The sequence below is a fragment of the Haliotis rufescens genome, unplaced genomic scaffold (genome assembly GCF_023055435.1).
Source record: "Haliotis rufescens isolate VD_foot unplaced genomic scaffold, xgHalRufe1.0.p SCAF_42, whole genome shotgun sequence".
NCBI lineage: Eukaryota > Metazoa > Mollusca > Gastropoda > Lepetellida > Haliotidae > Haliotis > Haliotis rufescens.
In genome coordinates, this window is record NW_025964135.1 from 1,965,214 (window position 1) to 1,984,517 (window position 19,304).

Below are 19,304 nucleotides of genomic sequence, written 5' to 3' on the forward strand. Positions count from 1 at the left end.
TGACTATTTATTCCCCTTTATGCTGTCTCCCCCTGCAGCTGTGCTGAAGGCTACGTTGGCAACCCAAGAGAATCTGGCGGCTCTTGTGAGAGAGGAGGTGAGTGATACTCTAATTCTGTCTTCACATCTGGCTACTGGTAAATGAACCTGTGTAAACTATTAAACACTGCACCAAGACGACAATAACGGTTGTAAGTTTGTGGAGGAACATATGTAGTTGTCTTAATTGTCTTATGAAATTTTTTGAAGAAGCCTGTGAGATGCATAATGTGTTTTCCGCCAAATAGTAATTGTTAAATGAAGTGAAGGGCATGCTGCTATCTGATTGGTTGAAAACATTAGGCTTAAAAAAATAAAAGAATTGGTTCTCAGGCAATTTTTTTTGAAAATATAGTGCAGGCGGTTAAGTCATATTTTTTTGGTCATTATTTTTAGGTGGTTGTTCAATCTAGTATGTAACCAAATAAATAGTTGTGTAACCAGATAAACAGTTGTGAACAATCAGTCAGGGAAAGGGCCTCCCTTCATAAATGTATTCTTTAATGAGTAAAATACTGGAATACAGTATTTGACAAAAGGATTTTTTTATATTTTTAAAAAAATGGAAATATAAATGAAACGTGCGGCTAACTTTATGATGATGCAGGCGGTGCCTGAGAACCAAGACTAATTTTTTTTAGCCTTATTAAATGGGAATGTATCCCGGAAATCTTTCTGACATTTTCTGTGTATAAGTGCTTGATTGAGTGTAGTCTAGAAAACAATACTGGCACTTCATTGCTATAGCTTGTGCTTCAGTGAACACTTGCCAGGTCACAGCATTGTAACATCATAGCAAACTAGACTGATGTCATAGCTTTGTGTCATATGACATCATAGAAGTCTAGACTGATGTCATAGCATTGTGTCATATGACATCATAGAAGTCTAGAGTGATGTCATAGCATTGTGTCATATGACATCATAGAAGTCTAGACTGATGTCATAGCATTGTGTCATATGACATCATAGAAGTCTAGAGTGATGTCATAGCATTGTGTCATATGACATCATAGAAGTCTAGAGTGATGTCATAGCATTGTGTCATATGACATCATAAAAGTCTAGAGTGATGTCATAGCATTGTGTCATATGACATCATAGAAGTCTAGAGTGATGTCATAGCATTGTGTCATATGACATCATAGAAGTCTAGAGTGATGTCATAGCATTGTGTCATATGACATCATAAAAGTCGAGAGTGATGTCATAGCATTGTATCATATGACATCATAGAAGTCTAGAGTGATATCATAGCATTGTATCACTGCTGTTACGTGTGTTTCAGTGAACGGTCGCCCTCAGGTTGTGGTGACCCCCATCCGTCTGAGCGAGCCTCTTGGATCAACAGCAAGCTTTCAGTGCCAGGTGTCTGGACGTGGGCCCTTTAACGTCGTCTGGAGCAGACTTGATGGACGCCCAATGCCTGGGAAAGTCCGCACCAGTGCCAGATATCAGATGACGATACCCGACCTTGAATCATCAGATGGCGGCCGATACGTCTGCACTGCTACCAACAACTACGGCAGCGTGAGGGAGTTTGTGGAGTTAACCATCAGTGGTAAGGACAGACAAGGATGCTCTCACATCTAGGGTGAATCATCCTCAGTTAAGACTCCATTCCATTAGGATAATTCCCTGGACCTATTCACCACCATACCTATGTAAGAACAGACAAGGATGCTCTCACAACTAGGGTGAATCATCCTCAGTTAAGACTCCATTCCTTCAGGATAATTCTAAAGCTATTCATCACCATACCGATTTTTAGATACCGGTTTAATAACATGACTTCCAATCCAGCTTCATTGCTCTTTCATGATATCACCATTACGCGACATGACTTTTGCATACCCTCTCAAATACAACCTGAATGTCTTGTAACATAATGATTTTAATACTCAGGAAAAGATATCCCTTTATAACCATTGATACGATTAGATATACTGAAATGACAAGACTAACAGTAAGTCAAGTGTTACCACACAGTGTCTTTATTCTTATCAAGATATGCTGCATGTAATTTCCAAACTTTAAATGTTCTTCCTGCCTGAGATAAATGGTACATCTCATGTCATGGATCTTTGACATCACATGTGATGCGTTCCCGAGCCTTGGTTCACACAACATGCCAGTATGTTTGTTTGTGCACCAAACCAATTTAATATCTCTTGAATATGAGTAACTCTTCATATATTAACAAACATGTTTGGTATTCGTGTTTCTTTTGTTGGTGAGTATATACCGAGGGGTTCACTCGGACACACATGATGTGAGTTACTGGTTTCACGTCAAATTTGTTAGTTTGTTGTTTAACTCCACTCTCAACAATAGTGATGCGGCTTAAAGCACCACTCACTCACTCACTCAACAATAGTGAAAAGGGCACTAAGTGTTGGCAAGTGTTGGCTTGTCACAATAAAACCAGGTTCTGTTCTCTAATGGTACAATGTGGGTCCATTCTGTGTGGGATTCGTGAAGATTCCGGTGTAGAATAGGTCTTTAGCAACCCATACTTGCCGTAAAAGGCCTCTATGCTTGTCATAAAAGGCGACTAATGGGATCGGGTGGTCAGGCTTGCTGACTTGGTTGATACATGTCATCGATCCCAATTGCGTGGATCGATGCTCATGATGTCAATCACTGGATTGTCTGGTCCAGACTCGATTATTTTACAGACCACCATCATATAGCTGGAATATTGTTGAGTGCGGCGTTAAACAACAAACAAACAAACAAATGTGGGTCCATTCTGTGTGGCCGCTGTCGTGACATGCCTGGAATATGTCCAAAAGTTAGAAATGGTGAAAACTCCTTTTCCAGGGTATATCAGTCCAAAGATATGCATCTGTCATGTCTGTTTTGTAAGTAGAAGTACATAAGTGGATCAGAAAATACATTGACTTGCCTTTGCATGTGTTTGTGATGGGTGTCACCAGTGGGGCAGGATACACTCACCATTCCGCTGACACCTGGTGTCATTAGTATTTAATAGTGATTCATAAACACATGCTCATGATATAGTCGGAATCGTACAATCAACTCGGCTTTATGCAGAGGTTTCTATTGGATATGGAAAGGGTTTAGTCGCTTTATTTGCATAATGCCATTTCAGCGCCAACCAATCCTATCCGTGTCCGCATCGAAGAGCCCCGTGAAGTGGAGACGAGGATCGGAGCCAGCGTCAGGTTCATCTGTGTCGCCGTCTCCTACAACACTGAGGTGAGAGGACTATTTTACGAGCTCTGCACATTTTGAGTCAGAGGTTATGGGATTTTGATGTCTTCCAACATTTGCAGTGGTTTTAGGTGTAGGATTTTGCATTTAACAAATAAAGCATGATTCCTGGAAAACTCGAAACCTCCATCACTGCCATAAGTCCTGTAGTTTGACTGCCCCCATCACACTGTGTTCACAGAAGTTCTTGTCACTGACAACTAGCCATAACCAGTTGTGCTACAAATAGGATCAATTTTGCATTTAACACATAAAGCATGATTTGACTGTTGGGAAATAGGATAAAAAAATAGTTTTTTTATTTCTGAGAGCAGATATTTTTGTGATTACAGAATGGTAGCAATTAAATGTTAGGTGAGCAGACAGGTGAAATTTGCTTTCTTAAACTCTCTCTGATTGACTAATGTCCCTATTGTTGATTGGTAACTGATAAAACATTTGATAAACAATGTGCATCATTGTGTAAGGAAGAGAATTTATGGATGTCAACTTCTTTATTATGAGGAACACAACGTTGAGGAGTATATACTAATCCTTCACCAGGTGAATACATTTAACAAGACAAAAGAAACATTGTGTTCCTCATAATAAAGAAGTTGACATCCATAAATTCTTATCACTTCTAAATGTCTTTTGGGGCGGTCGGGTAGCCTAGTGGTTAAAGCGTTCGCTCTTCACTCAGAAGATCCGGGTTCGATTCCTGACATGGGTACAATGTGTGAAGCCCATTTCTGGTGTCCCCTGCCGTGATATTGCTGGAATATTGCTAAAAGCAGCTTAAAACCAAACTCACACACACAAACTCTAAATGCTTTTCCAAGACTTGATCATTGTGTGGTTTCTAACTACTGGTGTTTGCTCGGTAGGCCAACTATATTCTGTCCTGGACCAAGAATGGTGCTGGTCTGCCAGAGAAGGCCATCGATCAGAATGGCGTTCTTGTTATCCCCAACGTCCAGCCTGAAGACGAGGGAACCTACACCTGTACTGGCTCCGACACCTATGGAGTTGATCGCGTCACTGCCGTTGTCAGTCTGGCTGGTAAGGAGATTACATTTGGAAAGACCATGTTTGTGTCCACCAACCTTAAGTAAAGACAAGCTGGTAGGATAGTCTAGTGGTTGGTGCAGTTGCTTGTCATACTGAAAAGGGGTTCTATTCCCAATACAGGAAGGATGTTATTTCCAGTGATTTTGCTGAACACTTTTTGGATGTTGAAGAGTTTAATAATGATGACTTCCTGAATAGAAGCTGACCTTGGAAATTTAGGAAATTTCCCTGTATATGTAGGGGGGTTTCCCTGTATATGTTGGGAGGGTTTCCTTGTATATGTAGGGAGGGTTTCCTTGTATATGTAGCAAGGGTTTCCCTGTATATGTAGCAAGGGTTTCCCTGTATATGTAGTGAGAGTTTCCCTGTGTATGTAGCAAGGGTTTCGCTGTATATGTAGAGGGGTTTTCCCTGTATATGTAGGGGGCATTTCCCTGTGTATGGAGGGGGGGTTTCCCTGTATATCTAGTGAGAGCTTCCCTGTATATGTGGGGAGGGTTTCCTTGTATATCTAGTGAGAGTTTCACTGTATATGTCCCCTGTGCTGTTTCCAGGACGGGAAGAGGCTCCAGTAGCCAGAATTGAGCCCCGCTACCTGCAAGTCAATGTTGGAGACTCCATTGAGTTCCGCTGTATCGCCGAGTCCAGTCCCCCCTCAACCATCGTCTGGACGCGCGGAGAGAGTGGACCTCTGCCAGACTACGCCACGGTGGAGAACGGCGTGTTCCGCATCGCCTCCGTACGGAAGAGCGATGAAGCTGAGTACTACTGTAAGGCAAGCAACCCCGCCGGCATGTCGACCGTCAGAACCATCTTATACGTCACCGGATCCGCTCCAGGTGAGACGCCACAGACTAATTGTAGTTTTCCGTTGTGTTGTTGTGTTATGTTGTGTGTTGTGTGAATAATATTTCAGAGCCACTTGCCATAATGTTAACTGGGTTTCATTGCAAGAACAGTTATGACGTGTTGTTTATTGGCAACGTCTCTTTTCACAAAAATGGATTCTTTTCAACAAGTTTGAATCATTTTTCAGAACCGGAAGTGACAATTGTGATCAGAAGAACACAGGTGACTGCAATTGTGGGAACCACGGTCAGCTTGGAATGTTACTCTCAGAATGGCGGTGATGTCATCCTTGTTTGGTCTCGGGAACGCCAGGGTCTCCCATCAGGTATGTTGTGTTGAGATCACGAGTCTGAGGTCATGAGTCTGTGGTAGCGAGTCTGAGGTCACGAGTCTGAGATCACGAGTCTGAGATCACGAGTCTGAGGTCACGAGTACAAGGCGTCAAACTCATGAACCTAAACATTGTTCAGAAATGTATGATTTGATTTTGTGTGTCAGATACCACATGTCACTGATCATGAGCTATCAACAAGAGGCTAGTCATTTCTATATTATTTACAAGCTGCAGAGATATGACTGGAACATTGCCACCACCAGCAGCTTAAAGCAGTTCACTTTGTCACTGCACCATACAGCGTCTCAGACCTGCATCGCCTCCTTCCACATCAGGGCGGTCGGGTAGTCTAGTGGTTAGGGCGTTCGCTCGTCACACCAAAAACCCGGGTTCGATTCCCGACATTGGTACAATGTGTGAAGCCCATTTCTGGTGTCCCCCGCCGCGATATTGCTGGAATATTGCCAAAAGCGGCGTAAAACCATACTCACTCATTCCTTCCACATCAAGATGACACAACATAATCAAATTGAAACACAGTTCAAACCATTTCTTGTGTGTCTGATACCCACATATCACTGATCATCAGTTTTTATGCTGTCAACCACAAGCTAGTCATTTCCATATTATTTGAAACACAGTTCAAACCATCTTTGAACCAAACTGACTTCATCTGCCATGATTTTGTGAATCATCTACGATTTGTATTTGCGTTGTAGGTTCCATCCAAGACAATGGCGTGTTGACTCTGCCCAATGTTCAGCCATCCTATGCCGGTACCTACATGTGTACTGGTACTACATCCACTGGCAAGACCGGCGTCGGACGCACCACCCTCACCATCGAAGCGAACGTTGAGAGTGAGTATGATATCTATGATAACGCTGGTTGTTAAAGGAGACTTTGTTGACAGGGAGGTCAGACTCGACCCTGAGGCTTGGTTGATTCCATGTCTTTACGGTATATTTCCTGCTATGTAATGTTCTCCAGGAGTGGGTACCATTTGTGAAGCCCCCGAAGAGTGGATACCATGTGAAAAGCACATAATTCCTTTGAATACCTTACCTCTATTACATCATTGACATAAATTCCTTTTTTGGCTGTATAATCTTTGGATTTTTCAACAGACGTCCTCTTCATATCTAATAGTTGTGAGGAAAACCCTCTCCTTTGCACAAATGCAACTGTGCATGGCAGGAAAACATTCACTTTTTTCTGTGTGTCCAGATCTAAACAATCAATAATTATTTACCACATCTAAACACGTTAGGTTTGTTAAGGTAAACTATGTAGATAACAAACTGACTGATATTACAAAATGTTTTTGATCCTGTTCATTTTCTGTGTATAAGCTGTATACATGCTTGTAACACTGTATACATGCTTGTAATGCTGTATACATGCTTGTAACGCTGTATACATGCTTGTTTCGCTGTATACATGCTTGTAACGCTGTATACATGCTTGTAACACTGTATACATGCTTGTAACGCTGTATACATGCTTGTAACGCTGTATATATGCTTGTAACGCTGTATATATGCTTGTAACGCTGTATACATGCTTGTAACACTGTATACATGCATGTAACACTGTATACATGCTTGTAATGCTGTATACATGCTTGTAATGCTGTATACATGCTTGTTACGCTGTATACATGCTTGTAACGCTGTATACATGCTTGTAACGCTGTATATATGCTTGTAACGCTGTATAAATGCTTGTAACGCTGTATACATGCTTTTTACGAACTACGGTTATTATGAACTATTACGATGCCTTTCAGTTCGTTATGACCGTAGCTAATGTATTTCACACTGTAACCAAACTCACTGACTGACTGACTGGCTGTTCACCAGGAGAGGCCCCCACCGTGTCTATCGAGGAGAAGATGCAAGTGATTCCGTCCGGAACAACTGGCACAATCCGCTGTGTTGTCACAGGAATTCCCAAACCTACCATCACCTGGAAGCGGGCCCGAGGAGAGCTCTCCAGCAACCACGTGGTAGGTACAGTGGGCTGATGTAGCATTGCCGAAGGTGTGAGAGCACCTGTCTTTGTACAGTAGGATTGAAAAAATAAAACTGCAAGAGAGAGAAAAACCTGAGGGCTGTAGGCCCTGGGGCTATTCCCGAACTTGAGGTTTTACATTTTCAACCAAACCCCAGGAAGAGTGTTTTATCCAATCTAAGTGCAAGAAAAAAAAACAGAAAAAATTAGAAAACATCTGGATAGTGAAACAATTCAGTGTGTCACGGTATAAAGGGAATTTGATCAAAGCATGTGAGAGAAAGACCACATGCAGCATACACACAACCTGAAGTCATGACATGTAAAATTGAACAGCCTTTCATCACCTGCTAGAGCACCTATCTTTGTATGGTGGAGTTGTGTAGCACGGCAGAAGGCCCCCCTGTGTATCAGTAGGGCTGATAGTGTGGTGATGGTGGCCGAGGTGCTAGAAGGCTGAAGCAGTAGGGCTGGTAGTGTGGTGATGGTGGCCGAGGTGCTAGAAGGCTGAAGCAGTAGGGCTGGTAGTGTGGTGATGGTGGCCGAGGTGCTAGAAGGCTGAAGCAGTAGGGCTGGTAGTGTGGTGATGGTGGCCGAGGTGCTAGAAGGCTGAAGCAGTAGGGCTGGTAGTGTGGTGATGGTGGCCGAGGTGCTAGAAGGCTGAAGCAGTAGGGCTGGTAGTGTGGTGATGGTGGCCGAGGTGCTAGAAGGCTGAAGCAGTAGGGCTGATAGTGTGGTGATGGTGGCCGAGGTGCTAGAAGGCTGAAGCAGTAGGGCTGATAGTGTGGTGATGGTGGCCGAGGTGCTAGAAGGCTGAAGCAGTAGGGCTGATAGTGTGGTGATGGTGGCCGAGGGAGAACGGGCGACGTGGAAGGTGACAGGGAAAATGGCAATCCAGCTCCAGTACCAGTTACACCCTATATTACATGTCCCACTTGAGTAGCAATACTGAGTCACTTGTCCATTTACTTCTCATTGTGTTGTATCCAGGTCAGCCAAAATGGAGAAATCCTGAGAATCACCCAGGCAACAATGGCCGATCGGGGAGTTTACATCTGTCTTGCCGAGAGTGTTTCTGGCAGAGCGATGGCCTCCGCTATGATTGATGTTGAACGTAAGTATATTGCACGAGTTATGGAAAAGTGGTGTTCTTGTAGTTACATGTATAGAGAAAGACCAGTCATGACCCACTAGCACAGACTAGTGTAAGTTTGTGTTAAAATATGAGAGTTACGAAGGTCCTGGCACTAAGACAATTGTAAGTCTACGTTAAAGTATGGGAGTTACGATGGTCCTAGCACTAAGACAATTGTTAGTCTATGGTAAAGTATGGGAGTTACGATGGTCCTAGCACTAAGATAATTGTAAGTCTACGTTAAAGTATGGGAGTTACGATGGTCCTAGCACTAAGACAGTTGTTAGTCTATGGTAAAGTATGGGAGTTACGATTGACCTTCCACTGAGACAATTGTTACTCTATGGTAAAGTATGGGAGTTACTATTGACCTTCCACTGAGACAATTGTTAGTCTATGGTAAAGTATGGGAGTTACGATTGACCTTCCACTGAGACAATTGTTACTCTATGGTAAAGTATGGGAGTTACAATTGACCTTCCACTAAGACAATTGTTAGTCTATGGTAAAGTATGGGAGTTACGATTGACCTTCCACTGAGACAATTGTTACTCTATGGTAAAGTATGGGAGTTACGATTGACCTTCCACTAAGACAATTGTTAGTCTATGGTAAAGTATGGGAGTTACGATTGACCTTCCACTAAGACAATTGGAAGTCTATGTTAAAGTATGGGAGTTACGATGGTCCTAGCACTAAGACAGTTGTTAGTCTATGGTAAAGTATGGGAGTTACGATTGACCTTCCACTGAGACAATTGTTACTCTATGGTAAAGTATGGGAGTTACGATTGACCTTCCACTGAGACAATTGTTAGTCTATGGTAAAGTATGGGAGTTACGATTGACCTTCCACTGAGACAATTGTTACTCTATGGTAAAGTATGGGAGTTACGATTGACCTTCCACTGAGACAATTGTTAGTCTATGGTAAAGTATGGGAGTTACGATTGACCTTCCACTGAGACAATTGTTACTCTATGGTAAAGTATGGGAGTTACGATTGACCTTCCACTAAGACAATTGTTAGTCTATGGTAAAGTATGGGAGTTACGATGGTCCTAGCACTAAGACAATTGTTAGTCTATGGTAAAGTATGGGAGTTATGATTGACCTTCCACTAAGACAATTGTTAGTCTATGGTAAAGTATGGGAGTTACGATGGTCAAACCGCTACGCTCACTTTGTGAAAGTGGGCCTGGTAAAGTGCTTCCTGTGGTGCTAATAGAGATTATTAGCACTGTGTTCCACTACATATCATATATTAGAAATATAAATGGTGTCGCCTGAGCCTTAACAACTCTACCAATATGATAGGTACAAGACAATAACAAGAAAAAATAACGAATGAAAAAAGTTCTCGTCAGAAATAAGCACGGCTTAGATGTTTTAGGATCATACATATTCTGCCAAGCCAAGAAAATACTCTCTTTTTTTTAAATCCCTTTTTTTAAAATCCCTTTTTTTTCTTCTTTTTTTAAAAAATACTTGATTTTGATTGGTCAATCAAAGCAATTTGCTTTATTGTATAGTTACAGTAGAAACTTTATCAATCTTATATTAGATTGCCGAATGATTCACTTCCATATTGATATTTGTACTAAGCAAGCACCTGTTTGTGTTAGGTCGGGACATGCCAGTGGTGGAGCTGTACCCAGCCAATAGTGTGACAGTCAGACGTGGAGGCAGCGCCCTCTTCCAGTGCCGCGTCACCGGCGGAACCCCATCCCCAACAATCACATGGACAAGGTACATCACCACAATGTGGCACATCTAGTCAACTAGTCAGATGAACTGGGCGAAATATTATGTTGGGATTCTATTAATATTATATATGCAAGTGGAAAAAAGTACATGCATAAGTGTGACTGAGTGTTTTGTCTTGTTCACAGCAATCTGAAGAATTTAGCTGATACTGTAGTTGGTAATGAAAAATCTGCATAAATATGTATGACGTATGAAGGATTTGTCAATATCAAAATTTTACATTTCATAAACAAATTTACATATTTACACCACAATAAGACATAGTTTGGTTGCATGGGGAAATGTGTTACTGAAATGTCTCATTTTTGTGGTCCCAGATGGAGATTAGCCTTGCCCACAAAAAACAAAATACCAGAATTGACATAAAATAATATATTTTTCTATGGCCAGAGTTGGAGATGAGCCTTTCACATCAACAACCGACATTATGGAGGAGAACGGAGTGATTATGTTCAAGGGAGTGACCGGTGACGAGCAGGGCTCCTATGTGTGTACTGCCACCAACGCCATGGGAACAGTCACCGCCACAGCCATCCTCAGGATTGAAGGTCAGTACATAGAGACTGGAGTAATATTGGGTCACGGGTAGCAGAGTTGCTTCCCTTATGCATGCCAGGAACCTATGATGGTCACACTCAGCAATATTCCAGCTATATGCCGACAGTCTGTAAATAATTGAGTCTGGACCAGACAATCCATTGATTGACATCATGAGCACTGATCCAAGCAATTGGGATATGATGAAATGCATCAACCAAGTCAGCAAAATGACCAGATGGACTGGGTAGCCAGACTTGGTGACTTGGTTGACCGTCATTGTGCGTCATTGACCCTGATGGCATTGCTCATTGCTCACAGTCTCAGTCACTGGATTGTCTGGTCCAGTCTTGATTATATACAACCTCCGTCATGGAGCTTGAAATTGCTGAGTGCGAATTGCACAACAAACATGTCCAAGCTGTGGAAAGTTACAAATGTACTGTGTTCTCCAATGTTGCAGGACCTCCCAAGGTTTCCATCTCGCCAAGCCGCAAAGTGACGTCCCTGGAAGGTGATCGGGTCACCCTGGAGTGTACCGGTGAAGGCGAGCCGACGCCCAATGTGTTCTGGCGTAGTGATACCCGCAGGAGGAGTGATGTTCTCCCAGAAGCTTCGTATGAAGACGAGGGATCCGCACGACTCATCTTCGATTCCGTGGCCAAGGCTGATGAAGGCAGATATATCTGTATCGCCACCAATGAACGTGGTCGGGACGAGGCATCAGTAGATCTGACAGGTAGGGCGGTGGTTGAACTCTGGTTTCCATCAGCACAACCGAAGTCACTGGTAGACCTTCAGTTAAGACGTTAATGATAATGACTGGCATGTCAAAGGTCATTAGTTGTCCGAACAGAAAGTGACCGATCCTTTACTTATTTAAGACAATGTAGTGCTGGATAAAATATTGAAATGGTCCACATAATGAAAATATAAGTTATTGAATTGGTCTTGGAATGTTCTTGAAATGTTCTTGAAATATTCTTTGGATGTTCTTGGAATATTCATGAAATGTTCTTGGAATACTCTTGGAATGTTCTTGAAATATTCTGGGATGTTCTTGGACTATTCATGGAATGTTCTTGGAATAGTTTTGGAATGTTCTTGAATTGTTCTTTGTATTTAGAAAGTTAGGAATGTATGACCTCAGTACATGTTCAATGCTCAAAGTATGTTGTATGAACATTCTCGTATTACTTTCAGTTATCACCGACGGCGGCCCCCGACCTGAAGTTATTGTGGACATACAAGGGCCCGACCAGATGTCTCTAGTTGCCGGACAGTCCGTGGAACTTACCTGTTCTGCCCAAGGTAGGATCAAACACAGCTCCCTCTGATAATGCCCTGATGTGTACTGAGTGGGGCTGTGCTTCACTGTGTCCCTGTAATTACAGCAATCATCAGCTGGGAGACGAGTGTTCATGACGGAATACGAATCTGGTGTTTGACAGGGAGCTAATGGAAATTAAAATGATAGCTAAATTTATTTTTTCATTTTTCTTTTAAATGATTTTGAAGTGGTAGCACTGATTTTTGTGACACCATTTGAACAATTCAAGTTTCTCCGGACTCCTAGCTGGCTGGAATCTCTCCTTGATGTGTTCAAGGCTAGGTCCCACCTGGAGACAAGTTTCTCCGGACTCCTAGCTGGCTGGAATCTCTCCTTGATGTGTTCAAGGTTAGGTCCCACCTGGAGACAAGTTTCTTCATCTCTTGTATTTTATTGTTCTAGGACTCCAGTCTCCAGTGATCAGATGGCGTCGTCCTGGCAACCAGCCTCTCCCTCCAAACCACTCCATCCGTCAGGGTGTGTTGTACATCCCTCAGATCACACCCGAGTACCAGGGAGAGTATGTGTGTGTCGTCACCGGTGGCGCCGGATCCCAGTTCTCTGCATCTGTTATCCTCATCGTGTCAGGTAGGTTGTCTTGGAGCTCCCTGTTTGTCGTTGATAAAGTCAGTCACCATGCCTGGGTCTATCTTTTTAAGCCATTCCAGGAACCAGTATCAGAGATGGATTACCTTACCATTTCCATTGACGCCAGTATATTAAGCCATTCCAGGAACCAGTATCAGGGATGTATTACCTTACCATTTCCAGTGACGCCATTATATTAAGCCACTCCAGGAACCAGTATCAGAGATGTATTACCTTACCATTTCCAGTGACGCCATTACATTAAGCCACTCCAGGAACCAGTATCAGGGATGTATTACCTTACCATTTCCATTGACGCCAGTATATTAAGCCATTCCAGGAAGCACTCTGAGAGATGTTTTACCTTACTATTTCCAGTGACACCCCGTCTGACCATCACTCCCTCCGTGGTGGCCACAAGGCCCGGCCAGACTGTACGCCTCAACTGCCAGCCAGGCGGGAGTGGACCGTTCCAGATTGAGTGGACCAAGGTCAATGGGGTCCTGTCTCCAACTGCCATCGAGCGTGATGGAGTCCTGGAAATCCGTGGCGTAACGGCAGCAGATGCTGGTCAGTACAGATGCATCGCCACCAACAACGCTGGCAGCTCGGAAGGCTACGCCAGCATCGAGATATCTGGTAGGTCGAATTGTCAGGCTTGGGATATGCATGGTTTTCTTACTGTTTTCACAACTCAGCGTTCATTCAATGTAGGCTTCTGTTGTTTTCAAGACATTTAGATTCAAAAGTACCAAAGATGTGATCAAGATACTTTATTGTATTTAATCCTCTGGCCCATATGCAAAAACCTTATGCATGCACTTGTACAATTGTTTACAAATATTTGTCAATTTGTTATCAACAGTTTTTGTTCTCGATGGCCGACAATGACAAATAGATATGGCAAGTTAAGATTGAATAAGTGAATTGTCTGAAAGTGGAGAGTTTTATGTTGAAAGTTTGATTGTTAAAGAAACATTTGCATTGTAATTACTTAGTGCAAACGTCTATTCAGGGATTTACTGTATTCACATCTAGAACCTACATCAATAATTATAGATTTCAGTATTGTAATAAAATGGAAGCTGCCTTTATGCGAACCTCTGTTATTAGCTCCCCTGTTTTCACATTCCAGTGCCTCCTACAGTTGTGGTTTCTCCCAAGAATGAGCAGATAGCTGCTGGGCGCACGGTGGAGCTTCGATGTGATGTGACGGGAACCCCGCCGCCCCAGGTCCGCTGGGAGAAAGACATGGGCGGACAGCTTCCTGTCCAGCACCAGATCAGGAATGGAGTGCTCACGTACGTACACATCAACTCCGGATTTAAGGTCCACTCTCTCTGGAAAATCAGTGGACTGTGATAAATATCTACGTATCTGAATGTTTTAAACTTTATATTTATCACTGATTTCATTACTAACTTACTACACTTCTAATATCCCCTTAATATACAGTCAAGAGGTGAAATTACAACACAAAGAATAGATTCATAATAAATGTTTAAAACATATTCAAGAAGTTTTTGAATCAGTTGGACAACTGCAATCAGAGTTCTTGCTTAACAACTTCCCATCTTGTGATACGATCAGTTTGGCTTTATAAAATGAATCAGAGACCAATGCAATGCTGTTCTTAGGCTAAACAAAATTATAGTCTTGGTTCCCAGGCATCATTATAAAGATCGCCAGACGTTTTGTTTTTATTTCCATTTTCAAAAAATAAATTCTAATTATTAAAAACAATGCGATCCAATATAGTACACAGCTACTTCCCTTTACTGCACATCTTGTGTTATGGTCATGGCAGCAATAGCAGTTTGTATGTTTGTTTATGTAGGGAGGCCAGCCCTACTGCACAATATTTTAAAAAGTCGACTTGTCCGTGTTTTCTAGTTGTTCGTCTTTCTTGTCGACTATGTGTTGATGCACGAACATAAAGCTGTTTGGAAAATATTCATGTTATGCCGTGAGATTATCACTGAATCATTTGACCTCCATTTGGGACAATACTTTTTGTCAGACATTCCTCCCTCTTATTTCCTGCGTAAACATTTCTCATGTAAATATTTATTGTTATTGTATGTTATCGGTATGTGATACGTCCTATAACACCCATGCTTTCTGCTGCAGCATCTACAATGTCGCAGAGGAGGATTCTGGTCGCTACATCTGTACCGCCTCCAACGAGGCCGGCAGCAACAGGGACTACACCTACCTCCGTGTCCAGGGTCAGTCCATCTCTCCTGCCATGCTTGTAGTCGTATAATAATTTGCTCACAATCACCAGCATCCAGAGGGATGGTGTAGATCCTGCTGGGGAACCATGCAGGTAGCAGATGAACCATACTCCCCATGGTCCATGGTATTGTGGCCGAACTTTGGTAGCTGGTACTCTATAGCCCAATTTTAAAATCAGTTTTGATGTCCACCAACTAGTTTTAATAAATCTATGACAAATTACCGGTTCTTACACTGACCTTTGACGACAGGTTTTTAAAAATAATATTGATGTAAACTTGTTCAAGTCGCACTATGGCTGAAATAATGCCGACGTGACTTTAAATTTTAACTCGCTCCTTGACATTCCTTCTGATTCTGATCATCTACCAACAGGTGGTCCTGGCATCGTCCCAGGCGGAGGAGGCCAGAGCAGCGTACAGACCGTCAACGTGGGCGACAGAGTGGACTTCGAGTGCCTTGTGTCAGGTAGGTGGAGGAGTCTCCGGTCCGTGGGTCCAGAGTACGGGTACGGGTACGCGCACGCGCACACGCACACGCACACGCACACGCACACACACACACACCCTTTTGAAGCATACTACACATTCACACTTGGAAATTGTACACTAAACAAAGCATCTGATGACACAATGACTCACTTATTTGGTAATATATTTTCAACAAGATTACATGATTTCTGTGAATGAATTGCCAAATCACAAAATGCACCCTTCTTTTTCAAGAACACAATTTCTGAGCTTGTTACATCATCGTGTCATTATTCTCTGACAAGTTGATTGTTCCTCATGCTATCAAACACTGTTTTCGGGGCCCACTACTTGATTACAGGCTGATCGGGGCATTAAAATCATTCACATTCACATTATGTATTATGGATATGTATTTTTGTTTCTCAAATTAATAAAATTGTGTCCTTTTAAATATTGATTTTTACCAAAATTTGAATTGTAACCTGGGCATACGGAATTAGTAAATGAATATTCCTGATATCTTGTCATTAGTTTGATAGTGTGAACGTTTGTCCAGGCACACCGAAGCCAATGGTGAAATGGTCTAAGGTGGAGGGAGCCCTTCCAGCAAGCGCCGTTATCGGTGAGGGCATCCTCATCGTCCCAGAAGTCCGCCCCGAGGATGCTGGCACGTATGTGTGCACTGCAACCAATGAAGCTGGCACCGTGCAGAGTAAAGTACAGCTGTTTGTCAGAGGTGAGTAAAAGGAACAGTTGGGTTATATAGGAGTTACTACTCCAAGTTTTTTCGGGGTGGTGGGGTAGCCTAGTGGTTAAGGCGTTGGCTCCGCTCGCCGAAGACCCAGGTTCAATTTCTGACATGGGTACAATACGTGAAGCCCTTTTTTTGGTGTCGTCCACCATGATATTGCTGGAATATTGCTAAAAGGGCGTAAAACCGTACTCACTCACTCACTCCATGTGAATATCAGAGTTATTTCCCTTTAGTGCATTATAAAATGTGATGTTTCATAGTTTCCCCACTACCAAGTTAATATAACAGTGATTCATGGTTTGTTCAGCCAGGAACAGGGAGTTGCACCTACCAATATAGCCTGTATTCTCTCCTGAACATGATTACATGAGTGAGTAAATATTGTTTAACGCCGCATCAGCAATTTTGCAGCTATTCGCGGCGATGAACATGATTAAAAGTCAACCTGATGTTTCATAGCTCACCAAATAACACTTACAATTAATGCTGTAAGAAAACACAACCACTGTGACTGAAATCTCCGATTAGTGTTGTCACAGAAACAAGGGCACAACTCCAATTTGACAAGCATCAGAGCCCGGCAGGGGGTGTATACGAGGTTATAATACCCCCTCGCTATGTTGGCTCTATCACACATACAACATGGTGTATATCATTGGATAGGAGCAATGCGTTTACACCTCACATATTGTATATGTCATCTGTTTCCCCAGCTCGCCCAGTGATATCAGTTCCACAAGATATCAACACAGCAGCCCTGGGAGGCCCCGCCTCTCTGTCATGTGATGCCCAGGGATACCCCAACCCGTCCGTCACCTGGACAAAGCAGGAGGGTGATTTGCCCAGGTAGGTCATAGGCAGATCACAGGGGTTATCTAGGGTTGCAAGCTCAATGCCCTTGCAGGCAACCTGAGAAAAATAATGGGTTTTTTTCATTGTTTGGATTTTTTCTCATTCTCATTTTCTTAATTTTATTGTTATTTTTACATAGCATTATTAAGCATTAGCCTCTCCCTCTTTACTGGTCCTGTAATAAGAGTACCGTATTTGGCGTAATAAGCGCCCAGGGCGCCCTCAAAATTAGAAATAGGGGGCTCTTATTTGTTAATATAATTTTGGTGAAAGAGTTGAAAGATTGTAAATTTTGTGGTTTATGCGGACAGCTTGGTATGATAGAAGAGAAAAGTCTGTGCGTATTATACACGACAGATATATTTTTCCAGAATTTAATTGCCCGTAATTGAAGGTGCATTTAAAACACAAGTGCGTATTATACATTATTACGTAGAGTACAGTAATATGAATTATATCTTCAAAGCCATAAAATTAGACTATAATAACAGGAGTTGGGAAATTTTAATGACATTTGCTGCAAACTTGGGGCCAAATATCAGACTTTCAGAAATTCCGGGGTAATGCCATCTTTGTCATCGTTTAGTTGTTTCTTGGGCAGAATAATATACTGAAGCAATGGATAATTTCTGAAATAGTAAATGTGCTTTGTGAACAGAGAACACACGATCACAGACGGTGAGCTGAAAATCCCCCGCGTACGAGAAGAGGACGGAGGCACCTACATGTGCCAGGCTGCAAACAGATACGGAACTGCTCAAATTCCAGTGGTCCTCATTGTTGGTGGTATGTGTTGCCCAGCCAATAGAATCTTAGGGGGCAGTGGGGTAGCCTAGTGGTTAAAGCGTTCACTCGTCACTCTGAAGGCCTGGGCTCGATTCCCCACATGGGTACAATTTGTGAAACCCAATTTCTGGTGTCCCCCACCGTTATATTGCTGGAATATTGCTTAAAGTGGCATAAAACCATGCTAACATGTTACTATTAATCTGAACCCTGAGTAACTTATGCATGCGTGAAGTTAGGATTTATAGCATCTTATTTCTTATTCATGAACATACCTAAGAAAAAAGACAAGATATGTTTTTGTTTCTAGTTGACACTTTGTGATCACAGCTTTGTATTTTATGATATGATTGATTGACCTTTAATGTCATGGTCTTCTTGTATGTTACAAACAAACCATGAAAGAAATCTAGAAACATATATTTATGTATACTCCACAGGGAGCTGAGAATAGAATTTGCCATCGCATAGATCCCTTGATCGGCATTTCTGATAATATCTGTGCTGTAAGCATGAATTGTATCACAGGGGGCGCTTATTAGAGCAGGGCGCTTATTACGTTGAATAAGGTAATTGATCTTTTGAAGCTGTCAAACAATTTTGATGATGTTGATAAGTTGTCCCCTGACTAGTATTTAAATGTTCTGTGGATGTTTCAGCACTGGTGCCATACTTCCCCCAGAATCCTGTCTCCTACATGAGCTACCAGCCTCTCCAGGATGTGTACCTCAACTTCGACATCGTGATGTCTTTCCGCCCTGAGGCAACCGATGGCATGCTCATGTATAACGGCCAATATAACACCGGCATTGGAGACTTCATGTGCTTCGGTCTGAACGGCGCCTACCCAGAGTTCCGCTTCGATGTGGGCTCAGGTCCTGCTATTATCCGTGGCAACAACCCTGTTCAGATGAACACTTGGAACACTGTGCAGTTCAAGAGAGACAGGAAGAATGGTAGTGAACCAATACAATATCATATATACTATTCACCAACAACTAATTACTTCATATATCTCCACACAAGTTTAATTTTTCCAAAGCAAGCGGGAAACATTTTTTTTCTTTTTTTAATATTTTTTTTCGAATGTTTTTATATATTTGTATGTATTTGGGGGAGGGGGGTAGACATTTGACAGTGTCACTCATTTTATCTTTGATAATTGGCTTTATCTATGATGATTTTCTGTCTATGTGATGATAGATCATCTCTTAGACAATTGGCTTTGTCTGTGGTGATTCATCGTATCCATAGTGATTGACTTTACCTGTTATGATTAACTTGATCTGTAAAGATTGAGTTACCGGTGATGATTGACTTAAT

General features: G+C 42.3%; 1 protein-coding gene across 26 annotated transcripts in view; it reads left to right on the forward strand.

Annotated features, from left to right (window-relative positions):
* The window catches only part of LOC124121099 (basement membrane-specific heparan sulfate proteoglycan core protein-like), a 257,025-nt gene that overhangs the window by 217,020 nt on the left and 20,701 nt on the right, over positions 1-19,304 (forward strand). For all 26 annotated transcript variants that reach the window (XM_048382878.1, XM_048382879.1, XM_048382884.1 and 23 more), the window contains 22 exons: positions 39-97; positions 1,328-1,600; positions 3,155-3,261; positions 4,143-4,317; positions 4,881-5,165; positions 5,363-5,500; positions 6,229-6,369; positions 7,372-7,517; positions 8,513-8,636; positions 10,282-10,405; positions 10,814-10,971; positions 11,424-11,699; positions 12,164-12,271; positions 12,693-12,878; positions 13,257-13,517; positions 14,014-14,179; positions 15,009-15,106; positions 15,492-15,584; positions 16,146-16,325; positions 17,057-17,189; positions 17,854-17,981; positions 18,641-18,937. In XM_048382878.1, coding sequence (XP_048238835.1) covers positions 39-97; positions 1,328-1,600; positions 3,155-3,261; positions 4,143-4,317; positions 4,881-5,165; positions 5,363-5,500; positions 6,229-6,369; positions 7,372-7,517; positions 8,513-8,636; positions 10,282-10,405; positions 10,814-10,971; positions 11,424-11,699; positions 12,164-12,271; positions 12,693-12,878; positions 13,257-13,517; positions 14,014-14,179; positions 15,009-15,106; positions 15,492-15,584; positions 16,146-16,325; positions 17,057-17,189; positions 17,854-17,981; positions 18,641-18,937 — 3,656 coding nt within the window. The remainder of the gene's footprint in view (positions 1-38; positions 98-1,327; positions 1,601-3,154; positions 3,262-4,142; positions 4,318-4,880; positions 5,166-5,362; positions 5,501-6,228; positions 6,370-7,371; positions 7,518-8,512; positions 8,637-10,281; positions 10,406-10,813; positions 10,972-11,423; positions 11,700-12,163; positions 12,272-12,692; positions 12,879-13,256; positions 13,518-14,013; positions 14,180-15,008; positions 15,107-15,491; positions 15,585-16,145; positions 16,326-17,056; positions 17,190-17,853; positions 17,982-18,640; positions 18,938-19,304) is intronic.